The sequence below is a fragment of the Ptychodera flava genome, chromosome 11 (genome assembly GCF_041260155.1).
Source record: "Ptychodera flava strain L36383 chromosome 11, AS_Pfla_20210202, whole genome shotgun sequence".
NCBI classification, from domain to species: Eukaryota; Metazoa; Hemichordata; class Enteropneusta; family Ptychoderidae; genus Ptychodera; species Ptychodera flava.
Window position 1 is genome coordinate 42,644,115 of NC_091938.1, and position 16,497 is coordinate 42,660,611.

At 36.1% G+C, this 16,497-nt stretch overlaps 1 protein-coding gene across 10 annotated transcripts in view; it reads left to right on the forward strand.

Moving 5' to 3' along the window:
* Positions 1-16,497, forward strand: part of LOC139144566 (uncharacterized) — a 227,577-nt gene that overhangs the window by 88,511 nt on the left and 122,569 nt on the right. For 8 of the 10 annotated variants that reach the window (XM_070715283.1, XM_070715277.1, XM_070715278.1 and 5 more), the window contains 2 exons: positions 2,156-2,224; positions 2,672-2,770. The exons of 1 other annotated variant lie outside the window; for it this stretch is intronic. In XM_070715283.1, the coding sequence (XP_070571384.1) occupies positions 2,156-2,224; positions 2,672-2,770 (168 nt within the window). Of the gene's footprint in view, positions 1-2,155; positions 2,225-2,671; positions 2,771-16,497 lie in introns of those variants that run through there. One more of the 10 variants, XM_070715287.1, reaches the window with a different exon arrangement.

A 16,497-nucleotide genomic window follows, 5' to 3' on the forward strand; every position in this document is an offset into this window, starting at 1 on the left:
GTGTTTATTCACTTGTACTACAGTCAGTCAGCATAGTGGGTGACCCCATGAAAAAGCTGCTTGATTACATGTTTGCTATCTCCCCCAGTACCAGTGCATGTGAGAGGGGTTTCTCTAAAGTCAATGTGATCAAGACAGAATTTAGAACCACCATGAATCAACAAAATTTTCAGAGACAACTTTTTGTAATGTCAGAAGGTCCAGATCTTGAGTCCTTCAACCCTGATGCTGCAATAGCAAGGTGGCTAGTGAGTTGTGAGAGGTCCAGACATGTAGAGGGTCACAAATTGCCTGGCCCACGTGTTAACACACAGCCAGATTTTGAATTTGAAAAATCTGCAAAGTGAACCAACACCTTTATTGAAGCTTATATGACATGATAGACATCTAAACACTTATAATCATGTGTCAGTTGTGTTATACTGCAATAAATCAAAGATACATTTCTGTGATACTACTGTGTAGCATAATGATTTTTTATAGAAAATTTCAGGGCAAGTGAGTTTCTGCTACAGACAAGTAGAAAAATAGTGGTTACATGTCCTGGGACAAGTGGATAAAAATTAAATTTTTCAGGCCCTTGAAACAGTGCTGAAAAGTAGCCGGCCAAAATACGGAAGTAGCTGGTCAATTTGGCTGTCATCCGGTTAAAAATGAACACGCTGAAATATAGTCCAAAATTATGTCAAATATTGTTCATAAAATACCAAGAAAAGTTTGCTGTGTGCTTGTAAAAGATAACATATTTGTCAATACATAAACTGCCTTGCACATTGATTGTCTTAAAAAATTATCACAGAAGTAGAAAAGGAAAAGAAACTAATCAAATTGATGGAGTATATTCACCATTAGTGCCTGTAGGCCTGTATTTGTTTATTTTATCATTACATCCAGCTGTTTATCATCTTTATCTTTATTACTCTCCATTGGCCAAGGCACACTTGTGGCCAAGGTCATCACTCTGTGCCAGTCTGTGTATGTCAGTCTGTTCCATGTTTCATACATTTGTTGTCTTGTTTTGATAACTATATGGGAACGAACAGTGAAGTATTCACTATTTTTACATCATACGTGCACAAATCATTTTCTTTCAGTAAATGTTTACAGTGACAAATTCTATCATTCAAACCAGTATGTTGTATTTAATTTTGCATTTTTTAACTATTGCCACATAGGCAACTTAAGTTTGACTTTGATTTCTTCTGGTATAAAATTTTGTTTGTCTGTGTTGTCTCAAAACTCTAAAAAGTAACTTAGATGGTTTTATCATGTATTGCAATTTTTTAATCTGTCCGTCTTTGCACCATTGGAATCAAGAAAAATTATTTAATGTGTTTTGTTCAGGGTCTTGTGTGTTTTTTTTGTTTCAAGTTCAAAAGACTTAAACAGACAGGAGTTTAAAAGATGATGGTAACAGATGAGATTTGACAAAAAAATTATTGCTGCATGTCATTGCAGATATTGGCCAAGTTGAAATTCTGTACATTGTGAATGCAATTTGCAATGCCAGACAGAATTGGCTTAGTGCCAAGTTGAAAGAGCAGCAGACCAACAAAAAATTGATGGACGATATACGACATGCTAACAATTGACAACTCATTGCAATCAAAGGAGTTGTTCTAAATCAGTCAGAAGTCAATATCTGATTTCCAAATATCATTTCCATGTATGCTTAAATTGAAAATTTGAATGTGACACTGTATGACGTATAATTAGACTGGGAACAGAAAATAGATGATCTGCCGAATACTGTTATGCACATCTTATTTTGCAATACAGTTATTGTATTAAGATGAGTTCATCAAATATCATAGTATTTCAAATCAACTTCCTCCCTTTTGTTTGATTGAAAAGATCTTTTCAAAGTTGATAATTATTTTTCAAAACTAAAATCAAAATGCTATGAAATATGCAATTGATGATTAAGGAACACCAATTTTGAGTGAATGGACTTCACATGATGTAGTTTTCTGAGGTACCTATCTTAAGGTTGAAACTAAATCATGAATTTGACAGATCAATATGTTTTGGTGCATTTGAATGGCTTTTTGATGCTAGAAATTTTGTAAACTTCATGGTATAAGTACCAACATGTATTCAATACATTATAGATGGCTCAGACATATCTGACAAATTTATTATATTATTTAAACAGGAAGTGGATAATCTGCAACAAATGAATAGAGAAGATCCATATAACACTTCACACATCGTTAAACTTTTGGTAAGATATTCTATATGTTTGATCCAAATGTAACATTCTATGGCCCTCCCATCTGCCATAATGCCACCACCCCGCAATGCAAATTGTGAGGCAGTTGGCATAATATATTTTCAAGTAGAGTGATATGTTGGCCTAAATAAAACACACTATGGCCCAAAGAAACACATGCTCAATCAACTATTACTGCTTCATATATCTTTGTCCGTATACCAGCAGCAATTTGGTCTACTTTCATGTATTATATTAACCTTTGGTGGCCTGCTTCAGCCTTGAAACTTGACAAGGCTGAACAATAATCATAGAGTCAGGTATGATGACAGATTTCACTACTAATTGCTCCTCTGTGATTTAAGACTAAAATCATTTTGCTGAAGGCAAATCTAATTAAGTTTTCTTAACAGTGAGATTTTCACCTTGATCCATTTCCCCGTTTTTGTATTGTTTCAGAATGTCTTCACGTTTGACAAGCATTTTTGTATTGTAACAGAACTGCTGAATTGCAAGCTGCTGACACAGGTATTTACCAGATGGAAAGATGACAACAAGGTACAGTAAACACCACATGTTAATGGCACATTACTTTTAGGTCATTCAACCAGGAAGAAGTTGCCATCATCGATGGAGTAGTAGATGTATGTTTGCACTAGATAGCAGTAGTCTTACTACATTTACAATGGTTTCCTCGTGTTATCAAATATATTCTTATATTCAAGGACACCAAACCTGTTCATTCATCTTTAAAATGTTGGTTATTTCATTTCAAGTTGTTGGTGGAGCCGTGTACATTGTGGTAATTTGTAGTATAACTCAGGTTAATGTCACCTCTTTGCTGAGGTTTTGCCACATAGACTAAGATATGAAATCAGCATACTTTGGTATATTCCAAGTGTATAATTAATGTGAGAAATAGTCATTAAAGTACACATTTTATTGAGGCCTCGAGGTGTTTAACCAAGGTATATATGTCATTGACATCTTAACACTTCCCCTTCTCTGCTGTGAGATTCAATGTTGAATACTCAATTGAAATCTTGCTCCAGATATCCTCTCGTTGCATTCACATCAGGTTTTTCTCAGTTTTTGTGGTGAGTTGCCATTTCTTTGTGTAATGTTATTTCAAATCCTGAATAAGAGTGATGAGCTTTGAAGACATACAGATTCTGGCACTCAGAGTTTTATCAGCTTTTAAAAATGATGAATTCAACATATTCACCAAAAAAGAGGTGTTTTTGTTCTTCATAAATATTGCACCACATTTTGCAATTTACTGTTTCTGTTTTTGCAATCCGTCTATTTTCAAGTTTTCTATGGAAAGTTTAAACTCTGTGGAGATCCATTATACGTAAAATTAAAATTGCCTTTGTTCTTTTAAATTTCACAATAAAGAAGTCTAATCGTTCATTTTTTCATTGAAACCGTGTGCAATATTTTCTTTTGATTATCAGTTGTTTTTGGTTTGCAGTCAATTCATAGTGTTATTAAATCTAAGTTGATCATGTCTTGTTTTTCAAGGAATTTCCAGTACTGACAAATTACAATTTACATAAATATATGTCTTAAATATATTGAACTGTAAAATTTCATTCTGCTATATGAGGGATGTCTTTAAGCATTATTTTCCACTTACCTTACTAGTGTCCTTCTGCAATTGGTGTCTGTACAATTCATCAAAAGCCAAAGGTCAGAACAATACATATCTTTGTTCAAATTCTATTTGCTGATACATCCCAATTGATCAATCATTTCTTCAGCTGTATTAGTACCAGCCTATGGCGTGTCTGTGGCCTTGAAATTCAAATTGCAAACATTCAAACTAGACTGTCTTCAGTGATTCACTTACGTGAACTATCATCATGTTTTCCTTTGTAGTCCTGATACTGAATCTTGACATATCCTAGTTGTACTCACCAAACAACACCTATCGGCTCTACTGGTATATTTCCATGTGGCTACTTTCCATTCAAAAACCTTTACAGAGACAGATCTCAGGGCCATGTCTCCCAGACACAGTAGACAGAAACCTTGCATGGTTGAAAAATGATATTGGTACCACCTGTGAGCAACTATAACTACGTGGGTAGCTGTGATGGAACATTTCTGCATTTGTATAACTGGTGTATCCAAACCATATGACAGCTTAGTGTAATTGACCCTGACGGTGTACATGCATGCATAAAGAAGTTCGCTTTTACAGATAGTGAGTTTGACAATTGGTCATAATTTTGGTCACATGACTAGCCATCATGTAACTATCCATTATGGTTTGTTTGTGGTGTATGAAGTTTACTTGGTAGATTGGACAGTGGGAAACAGCTGGTACTTAAGGTATAAGCCTGGGAAGAGAATCAGTTTCTTCAGTGTGAAATGCAAAGAAAGATTTTTTTATCTAGGTCCATGAAATGATGGAGAGAGTGTAGATGTTTTGTCCATCTCAGTGGTGATTAAAATGTGCAATCTTATCTTCCCCCAAGTTGTCACACATAAATAGAATTATCCATCTGCACTTATCAATACTGAGTTAGTGAGTGGTCTTTTCTTATCCTTTGAAATGCATGTCACTGGAACTTTGTATTAAAATAGGAGCTTTTTTAGCTCATATTTGGTTTTATAGATAAATACCAAAAAGAGCTTATATGATGAGTCTAAGTGGCGTCTATGTTTTGACCTTGTTATTTAGCAAACTGTTCTAATGGTACTTATGATCTTAAGAACAGCAGCATTTCATAATTTACTACCAATACCAGCATTCATATTCTTTTGTTCCATTTGGAGTTGCCAACGAACACGGCTTGGTTCCATATTTTTGTATCAAAATGAAATGGTATTGGTTTCTTGATAAGTTTAAAGTATGTAACATACCTGAGTATGATGAACAGCCTGAACAGTCTGTAGAAACCAACTATTCATGTTTGCTCATCTGTTCTAGTCCTCTTTTCATTTAAAATGAAGATTGATAATTGATGTTGACCAATCTATCGAATAATTGCAAAGTTTAAGATACAAGATAGCAAAATATATCTTGTATCAAACTTCTGTAATTCCTTCAGATAAAGAGAGAGAATTTTCTTCAGAGCAATATTATGGTCCCAAAGCAAAGGACAAAAAAACTTTATTTGTGTTTCAGAGGCAGGCGTGTGTTCAAGGTTACATTAAATCCTTATTGTGAGTCATTTGTTCTGATGTATAGCCAGCGACCAGGCAAGCTTATTGTTATACTCCAACTGTTATAAATTAATTAGCTAATGGTTCCTACATGCAATGCATTGACAGTCACAAGGTTCCAGTATTGTTATGTTAATGAGTTATTGTTTTAAAGGCCTCTATTTGATTCAACTGTCTGGTGTATTTGAGTCAAGCAGGTGCAGTGTCTGACAAGAGTAAGTTACTGCCAGCTGTCCAGTGTGGCATAATCAAATTGCAAGGTTTTACTTCTCAAGAAGTGCTTTTTTTGGTGTGTGAGTAATTTTGTCATGAGGTATGGTAAAAAAAGGCAGTCAGATGTATAAAACAGTGTTACTTGCTGTTACTCCAAGAAACTTCTGAATTATCTTAGTGTGTAGTGTTGGAGTGACAGCAAAAGACCATATAAAATCAACAACCATTTAATTTTTCAACAATAAAAATGTTAATAATTAAAAATTATTGTGTTATGTAATCATGACTCTCTTGTTTCCCTATGAATTTTTAGTCCTGTGGCTGATTTGCAACAGTTGATTTCTTTAAAAAATCACTTCATTGCAAATAAGATATCTTTTCGACTGAAAAGTAACATCCATATTAAGACTTGCACATTTAACACACAAACATACAAAGAAAGTAGTGTACACAGCGAAAAAATATTCCACTTTTCAAAAATCTGATGCAAATCTCATTTTATCAAAAGGCAGTTTGTAGCCTATAGACAGTTTTAACAAATTTCTTACAGGAAGATTTAACTGCTGTTGATATCAATGTATTTATTTTTTTTACTCATTGATTACAAAAATTTTAATTTTTAGAATATTACGGTGACTGTGTATTCACAAGTTAATTTTTGTCATTAGATAATGATGTTGTCCATAGTGTGCCTCAACCAATGAATTGCCCTTTCTTTGTGTGGGTACATATTCGTATGATAGTCTTTGTCTGTCAGTGTGAATTTGATAAGGAGCTTACACGAAAGTTTGAAAACCGTGTGTCAATCAGACACAGTTTGACAGAGTACAATTCAAGGGTGGTACTGCTTGGAAAGTCTTGGAAAAATGTAACATCAACACTGTCAAATACATAGTACTCAAATACATCAAGTAGAAGATTTCCACATTCTCCATACAATCACTAATGGAAAAGTGGTCTTTTTCAATCAAAAATTGAAGTCAAAGATTGCCGATAAAGAAATCCGCAGTCAGGTCCTTGCCTAGTACATCATAGTTTGTGGACTCTGCAGTTTTATCCATCAATGTGTATGCAAAGTGGAGGAACCTGTGTTGCTGACTCGATAGTCTTACAGTCATCCATGTGTAGACTAGATGCAACAGTCTGAACTCTATGTTGTATTGTCAAGTGATATGCAAACATGTGCCCTTTCTGCACCATTTATGTTGATAGGGTGCTGTAGGTGTAATTTTGTTGTTCCTTTTCATGTTTCATGGAATCATGTTTGTCAATTAGGACATTTGGAATTTATGAGAGTCGTATAGTTTGGATCCATTACTTTGCATTAAAAATTACACTCTACTTAAAAGTTATTTTGCAACATCTTAAATTTTGTGTGTGAATTTTCTCAAATGACATTGTGACTTGTCAGTTTCAAATGCTATTTGTTGTAGAAAGTGCATCCAAACACATTGAAAGTTTTATTTTTCATTGAAAGTTCAAATGATGGCTGACTCTTGGCTGTTTGTCAATATTTAAGGCTGTGTTCACAAAAAACGGTGGGGGGGGGGGGGGGCTGGAGGGATTCAGGGGGATTCGAAAATTTTTGGGGTAGTAGAGGGGACTTGAAAATTTTGCTCTACCTGTAGGGGGGTACTTGAACATTTTTGTTCCCTTTTGTGTTTTACATTTTCCAATTGCAAGTTTTTGTAGGTAATTCAATGAAAAATGAATACCATTTTTATTTCATCAAAATGTTGTAATGTTAGTAATAATGTAAGAAAATCTTGAACCATTTTGTCATATTCCATGACTTTTATCTCGAAAAAAATCTAAATGTGTGATTTGTCGTAAAAAAACAAACTTGAGCCCAGTAACAGGGCAGAAGCTGCAACTGTTAATGATTTCTTCAATATTTCTATGCAATATAACAACTACAGTTTCTTGCTATCTCCCTACAGCATGCTCAAACACACAATATTTGGTTTGTCGACAAAGCCTGTATATATAAATATAAAAAATTTAATTGGAGTCCAGACTGACAGTCAGTTGTCAGTGATACAAATACATGGTACACATACACAGGCTGTGATAGCAAGCTGAATACTAGACAATTCAACATGCTGTAGGGAGTAGAACTAGAACGCAGTTGTAAAACTGAACAAAAATATTGCCAAAATTATCAAAGTTAATACAGCTACTGCCTATGGGTAATGTCACTATCATTAGTGCTCTGCTCTGACACTGAAGGTTATTTCAGTACTTGGCAGGGAGTTGGTTTGATTGGATGACTGTGATTGGACAGACAGCTGCTGCAAATATTTGTTAGAGGTTTAAGCTCTGCCCAGTCACTTCAAGTTTTTTAGAACATTATCTAGCTGACAATACATACGCAAGAATGACTAGGTATTTTGTGTTGTTTAGTGAACCCTCATGTCATTTCTGCGCTTGACCAATAATTTGGAACAGTATTTTCCCAAAGGCATCATTGCAATTAGACAACAGACAGTATGTAAAGTGCAATGACCCTGAGCAAGGAAAGAGGCATAATCTGTCCTTGGTCCTGTATTGTCCACACTGCTTTCCTGTAAATACACATGCATTGTCCACACTGCTTTCCTGTAAATACACATGCCATAGGCAAACTACTGAAGTCAAACTTCACTTTTTGATGAGCTAGCTTTTTAAGTCAAACTTCATTGTTTTATTGAGCAAGCTTTGTACAGTTTGCTTATATTAATCATTATTGGTTATTTTAATCTGAATGATAGTGCTTCATTTTGGTGTTTGTCAAAATGCAACATTCTGCTTATTGTTGAAAGCAAGCATGTTTGATTTGAAGAAATAAAGCCTTTTGTTCTTTTGAACTATCTGCGTGTTTGCTGATGGTTTTGTGCTCTCCCTGGCCTTTTGAAATTGTTATTAAAATTTATGAATCCGATTCAAAAAATATTAGTAAGCACAATTTATGTAATGCTGAGCCTGCCAATTTTCAACAAGCACTTCTGGTACTCAATGAATGATTTTAAGGGGATAGAAATGATGAATGATTTCATGATAGATAAAGACAAATGAAAAATTCCTTTTTAGCTTTTTTTTGATAATGAACACTCATATTTTGATACGCATTTTCAAAATATCCCTTGCATAACACAGTACAGGTACATCATGGGTCATGAATGCTTGGAATATTGAAATTTCTTCCTTGTCTCAATAAAGTGTCATTTTGGTCAACTGGCCCATGAATGTTATTCAATTAATCAATCTTTATTTCATACATAACATTTTCAAGTATATTGTGACACAAATTGTAACTCCCTCTGTGTAGTCAGCGGTTGATAATTATATATATTAACGTATAAGTGGTTATTAATATTATCAGTGTTTATCAGTGTATGCACAATTTTAGATGCCTAAAAATCTGTCCCCTGTTTCTCATATTTGGAAAGCTCTGTTACCTGGAAAGTATGCATGTCATCCATGGGTACTAGGTGGTGTCTCTATAGCTGCAGTCATTATGCCATGTTCAGCTCTATAATTCTAATCACTGATCGAAACATTTGACCTTTCCTTCCGTGTGGTTTCGCACAAATTTTGTCTCAATATAACTGCAAATTTAAGTGCGCAAACTGAAACTGGTGATCCTGCTAATGTTTTCTTCTTAGAGAGAGTGATGTTTTTAAAACACTGCAGATGATTGTCATTGTTTTGGTCTGGATAGACTTTCGTCGTGCCACTTTGCACAGCGTATCAGTATTCATAACATTTGCTGAGACAGTTTCTTACAAAATATTTTGAAGGAAACCTTTTCAAATTGGCAAGTTTACTGAAAAATTCATTCTGCAGACTGTCAAATGACAAATTCATGACAACTAAGATTCCTGGCTAATCTTAAACTTATAGCATGGAATGTCGCTTCTACCTCCATGCACAGACAAATTAACACTTTACGGTATGTTGTTTAACCATGCGCCGTTCGGACTGTAGTTCCACTGTCTTTCAAGTTTCCAATTTTTTCTTATCAGTTGCTGTTTTTATCCCTAAGCTTCTTTCCCAGCTGAGGATACTATCCATCTAAAGCATTTGTAACTGCCTGCTTCCCTCGATCCACTTCAACCGTCTTGTTGACAGCATGTGAGTGTTTGGGTTTCTCGAAACTACCAGTATCAGAGTACACGACCTGGGTATCTTGAAACCTTTTTGCACATGCTCATGTTAGCACAGGTCAAAGTCAAAAGCTAGCTATCACGATGATAGGGACAGAGTAGTTTTTGAAAGATGAGATATGATAGAGTACTTCCCAAGAATTCATAATGTTAACCGAAAATCAGGCTTCAAAAGTAACAAAATTGTTCGTAAATGGGCGATATCATGCATTTATTTTTTTCGTAAATTTTCAGTTTTGTTCGTAATTTACGAACATTACAAGCGACAGCGAGAGCAAAGTGGTTTAATCACTGCTCAGTGCGATGTAAAATTCAGCAGATAACACAATTTTAAGACTGGCAAGCAATTCTTTCTGTTGTCATTGATCAAAACTCATTTAGAAACTTATTCTGGTGCCATTTATGATTTTCATGGTTCATTGGCTGGCAATCTCATGGGGTTTATTTAAGTGATTTATACCACTCCAGGTCATGTGACCTATTGTTCTTGCCATCCATTTATCCCTGAAAACACGACTGACACCTATTGTTCTTATGCAAAATAAGTAATCAGCCATACTTTTATTCATATGTAAATAAGTAATCACCACACTTTAATGAAAGAAAATTATTATCATATCAATAAAAGTGTAGTGATTACTTATTTAAATATGAAAAAAAGTATGACTGATTACTAATTTGCAAGAGAACAATAGGTCAAGTCGAGATGTCTAAAGCATTCACACACATTCAATAACAAAATGAAGACAATTTGTTCAACTGATATGTTATAGCATCACATTTTATAACTTTCTTTGGACCGTGCTCAATGTAAGCAACATGATTTGTTAATGAAGACTGTCCATCTTTAGATTCGGCGTCTTCTTGGGTTGGACCAATCTTGTCTGTTTTGTTACATTATTTTGTCGTAACTTGAGAAACTGGTTTACTTACAGATTCCTCTGATTTAACACTAGATGGAGGTGGTAGTAATATATTCGACACATGCTTTTGTTGTGCAGTAGACATACATTTGAGGCGCGTAAACCGTCATCTGATCTGTGACCTGTTTGTTCTTTGATAAGCTGCTCATCGAATCCCTGATGGTACAGAGATGTTGCCGCATTCACCTGAAATTATCAAACACAAGACATATGTGACAAATATCATGGAAATAAGTACAGCCTTTTGGTAACGTTTGTGGAATAGTCGAAAGAAATTCTGTGATACTGCCGCACACACAACAAATTGTTTTGGGTCAATGAATTTAATTTTATAACTTTACAAAATTCGTTTTGTGTATAAATATTTTAGTAAAAGAATAAATTACCTTGCCAGAATATCCAGTGTGCTGGCAGTCTGACCAAGCCATCTTGCACATTTGCTTTGTGTAAATACGTATATTTTCTGGCAGGAGAACTTGATAAACCCTTGGCAAGGGTCATCGATAGTACAGTCCCGTAGTCCCAATAGTACAATCAAGTACTTTTTTATAAGTTGAAGTACACATCGTGGATTTTATGCGCTCCGTAGTAGCGGCTGCTCTTATAGGGCAGTTTGCTCGTGTAAAATCCACTTTGGTTGTTTTTACATGGCCGTCCATGGAACTCTAGGAAGTCTCTTGGGTCATCAGATCAGACAAGTTGATAAGGTCCATCTTGACCAGTCGAAAACACGAAAATGGTATTGGAAGCCTGATGCATCCACGAGGCAATCACATGCATCTACAGATTGAATTCCTTCTCGCTAGCCAATAGCCAACAAGATAGAGTAAGGCAAGCCATTTTGTTTAACCAATCAGACTAAAATAGTTTCCTTCTACACAGGTGCATTATACCACTCTGTAGCCCTTATTCAAATGCAGATTTGCAGTTGACCAGAGCCCTTGTCCTACTTGTCTGGGATAGGTCATTCTCCCAAACTCGCATGCCAGGTGCATAATGACCTCTGTGAACCTTTCGACGTACAATGGGTCACTCCATTCCATTGTGGGTATTCAAATCAAAAGTAGACGATTTATTGACAGTAATTTTCAAATTTTAGAGAAGATTGGCCTGTTTTTCGTGGTATAAGTCGTTAATCGCACCTCGTAGGTGAGCTGTTACAGTTGTAATCACCACACTTATGGTCAGGAACTTGTAAACATCACTCGGCCTTCGGCCTCGTGATGTTTACAAGTTCCTGACCATAAGTGTGGTGATACAACTGTAACAGCTAGCACACCTACTCGTGCAATTAAGTGATAAACATACAAAGATCCGTACCAGGTTTTCAAACTCTGTAATATGTACAATAATGGAAATGACAGTCAACTCTACAAGAAGGTAATGGTTGTTTGGTTAAAAAGTTCATCCAATTGAATTTGATCAACTGCTATAGTCATAGAACATGTTTTTGGTCATGATTGAAACCTTTCAACATTGATGTATCAATATTCACATTTTGTACAAGATTCCTGAACACATGCGATTTATGATAATGTATGTTTGTATATTAATTTTTTCATAAACAGTAGTAATCAAGTTTTCAAAATCAAGGGTCATAAAAGATGGTTTTAAATGATGTCATCATTAACAGAGCATCAAGATATGGAAATAATTTAAAGATTGTGTGACAGCATGGTGGTTGATATGAATTAACTCTGCACCTTAATGTACGTGTATGTTTGTGTGCAAGTAGGAGTACTTTATTATATGATTTTCAAGCTCTTGATGTGTTAGACCAATCACAAGTCCAGGGATATCATAATTCCTCTGAACTTATCATAAGTTTTTGTAGGGCATGATTGTACTGAAGAAATGTATGAAGATGACAAGGTAGCAGTAGTGTTATGGTAATCAAACCGATAATGTGGTCAACACTAAAAGTCAGAAACTATGCTATTGGAAATGGCTGATAAAATGGCTGGAAGGCCATTGGAGGCACAACTTATGTGACTTGGATAACATCCCATGTCATTGCAAAACGTGACTAGCAGTAGCAGTATTTTGTTATTCATTTGTTAATGCAAGCACTGTTCATCAAAGTATTATGTTTACAGCTCTTATGTCAATTATCCTGTACTCTTCAAATACAAAAATCTTTATTGCTAGGTTCAAATTTGGCCCTATAAGGCAGCCTTTTGGTCTTGCCTAAGCTAAGATTGTGATAAGAGAAGAAAATGTTGGTCAATATTCTCACTGTTATTGAATCTCCCACCTCTGTGTCACTTTTACCTCACTTTAGGCAAACTGTTACCTGTTACTAGTGTAAAGGTCTTTACTAGGTCCAAGGCCAGCCTGAATTGCTCACAAATACAATTTAAGCCAGTTTAAATTTGTGTTGCCTCTGAACCCATGCCTCAGACCCGACTCATCCAGTCCAGGGCTGACATATACGTCTACATTGGTTTCTTAAAACCTGGGCTGACTCAGATGAGAGGTGGCCCAAACTCTGTAGTAAGTGTGAAGGTAATATATATATGATGACTGTTTAGCATTGTCCATTGTCGTAACAAGGTTTATTGTTGACTTAGTTTCAAATATCACTGTGGAACTGTCAAGGCTCCTTGGTAGCATACAGCTCTTTTAGGTTGACCGTTTACACTTGCATGTTCACCACACACGTTTTCTTCTAAATTACACACAGAATTTGATGAGCCAGACATTAACGTTGCTGACTCAATAATCATTGTGTGTGAGTGGTCAACCTGTGTCTGTGTGTGCAGTCAATTGCCTTTCTGTTTTAATGAGAGAGATCATAAACTGGCACCCTGTGTTCTGGAAATTAGTGTTAAAGGGCTGGTGAAAAGAAAAAATGAATTTTTTATTGCTTGTTTATTTTGATGAATAAAATGGTCAAAAAAAGATCTGCATTGGAATTTTTCAAAACTGCGCTCCCAGTTCCGAATAAAGGCCCTAGCGACGCCCTTGGCAACAAAGATACAAATCTTCGGTACACTTCGGCAAATGTCGGGTATGACGTAATTTACAGCACATTGACCGCCAGCGATATTCACGTCAGTGCTTTTGTGTGCATTCTCGAAATCCATCGTAAAAAGCTGTAACAGCGCCTAAGCGTTGTGTCGCTCTGCATTGTTCTCAGTCAGTATCAAAATTGTTTCAATGGCCAAAGGATGAAGATCTGGCCAGAAAATGGACCTAATTTGTGAAAGCAAAGCGGGTTAATTTTACTCCTGAGGCCGTAATAACAGGTATTTTATACAAAGGCACAGACTTATTCTACCTGCAACTTAAAACTGATAGTGATTTTGTAGCTCATTCTTTGCTATTTTTCATAGTATTTGGTAGCCGGTATCAGACAGTTCGTGTTTGTGTCGGCTACATAGACGATCTGCCGTTTAATACACCCTGCCATGCAGAGCTAGCCAGGCGCGTACATGTACTTCGCTACACACACTTCACTGACGATTGTTTTCGCGGAATACGATCATGAATTTTCCAGAAGGCAAGCCGTAATTTATAAGATTATCAATAAAACTAGTGATTGGCTGGACTATTTTGGTGGTGTAGTTCTACCCCACGAGTTCTACGTAACCGAAGATGTCGAACGACTCAGACGACTGCAGTGCTTGCTTTCCAAGCATTTCTATGTGGCCAAACCATGTGTTGCGCAATCGATCGTCTGATGTATGTAGGGGTGATTAAATATCATACCGTTCACACTTGACGATGTATTCAGTGTAGAATTAGAACAACAACAGACCTAAGCTTACATTGCCGAAGAAATAATTCTGTGAAAAATATCAGAAATTTACAGTTGAATTTAAAAACGTGTGCGGTACAACGATTCATTGAAAAAACGTATGTGCCGTTGGTTTGTGTAGCTCGTGAAGGCGTGACCTTTGACAGTCGGTCAATCAACGTTTACAGATCGATCGGAATAATATAAACTGAGATACTGAGTAATGATTATGGAGAACACAATTTTCCACGTCTTATATGGGCTCTGAATCTCACGTCAAAACTATGTCAAAGATTAGAAATTTTCAGGCGTACATGATTCGAAAACACCGCAGCTCGCTCACTGTCTTGCAACAGATCATAAAATGATACACAGGTACATGATACACAACTTTCAACAGGTTTCTAGCTGTTTTAATTCGGCACTTGTAGGTTTTATAGCCCAAATTGTTTCGGCTGGTAAATGTTCAAAACCCTGGTTTGTTCGGCGATGACAGCCTAGCCTTTTCGGCCTTTATCAGCGGCGCAGCCCATATCGTTTTGTCAGGACTGACATGGAAGACAGTACGATAATACCACGGCGCGGCGGTACCAGAAGAGTTCTACCTCCATGGATAATACGGACAGTGCGAGTGGGCGTTTTGTCAGTAGGACTAACATAACAGTGGAGCCAGCGAGCATTTTGTCAGTATGACTGACACAATTTGATAGAGACCTACAGCTGCCATGTACAGCCCAAAATCTAGCTGTTGTCCGTCCTCTAAACACTGTCTTGGTCGCGCTACTCGACAGAAGTCGCCATCGTGTTCCATACATGTACAGATAGGCTGCGCTTAAAGTGACGTCACACTTCCGGGTTTGATTTTTTCGCTGGAAAATGTGACTAAGCTTCGGAAAACGCATTTTTTCGCCGGAAAATGCGCACTTAAATCATTTTTCCGCCGTAAATTTTTTGCTTGTGCCTTTCCATGTATTATTTAACGAGTGTAAATCACATTTTCAGCGATTTCATTTTTACTCTTCACCAGCCCTTTAAGTCTCTGCCAAGACCATATAATCACTGGTATGTTTTTCTTGCAAACTAGAGATACCTCTTTTGTAAAACCCCAGAGACTCTCATGTTTTTGTAACCAGTGATTGATTATATTAGTCAGCAACTTTAATGTCTGGCTTATCAACAAATTCTGTGTACACTTTAGAAGAAAGCGTGTGTGAAGAACATGCAAGTGTAAACAGTCAGCCTAAAAGGCCTGTATTTGGTTTACATGTCCAATTTTAGGACTGAAAGCAATGGTATTTGACATTGACAGCGGATGGAAAATAAAGAACTGCTGTAACATGAAATTGTAACAAAGTTAGACATTACAAATGCCTAGGCAAGTGTTAATATTTCATTTGCATGTACACCTATAGATTCAAGCAATGATGTTGACATTTTGTCCTGGTTAAGATTTCTTTAAAGGGACAAAGTCGGCCATTTTTCATGAATTTTGTTTGACACAAGATACTACTTAAATTGTTTGACATTTAGTCGATCCCGGTTTTACACATGAGACATGAAACCATTATGAAAATGAATGAATGGTCATGACCATTTATTCGATTTTGGGATGGTTTCATGTAATTTGTCTAAAACCGGGGTCGAATATATGCATGATTACCCATTTATTCAGTATCTTTCCCCATTTATTCAGTATCTTTCAACATGTCAAACGATATAAGTAGTATCTGGTATTAAACAAAATTCATGAAAAATGGCCGACTTTGTCCCTTTAAGGACTTCCTTGGCTTAAGCAAAAGTATCATGTCCTGTTGCACATATGTATATCCGGACTGGTCATGAACAAAACAGACTACAATGCATAATATGTAGAGAGAGGCATAAAGTAAAATGATCAAAGTTGATTATTTGTATATCCTTAACCCCATTTTTATGAATTCACCATTTGCAAATGCATGAGCATGAAACATTTGCTGTTTCCTAACACATTCATCTGAGAACTTGATTGAAACCTAACTCTAGTGCATCACTGTTAGTTTGGCATTGAGCTATCACAGTAAATACTACTATTGCTAATACAGTTTTGAGTGT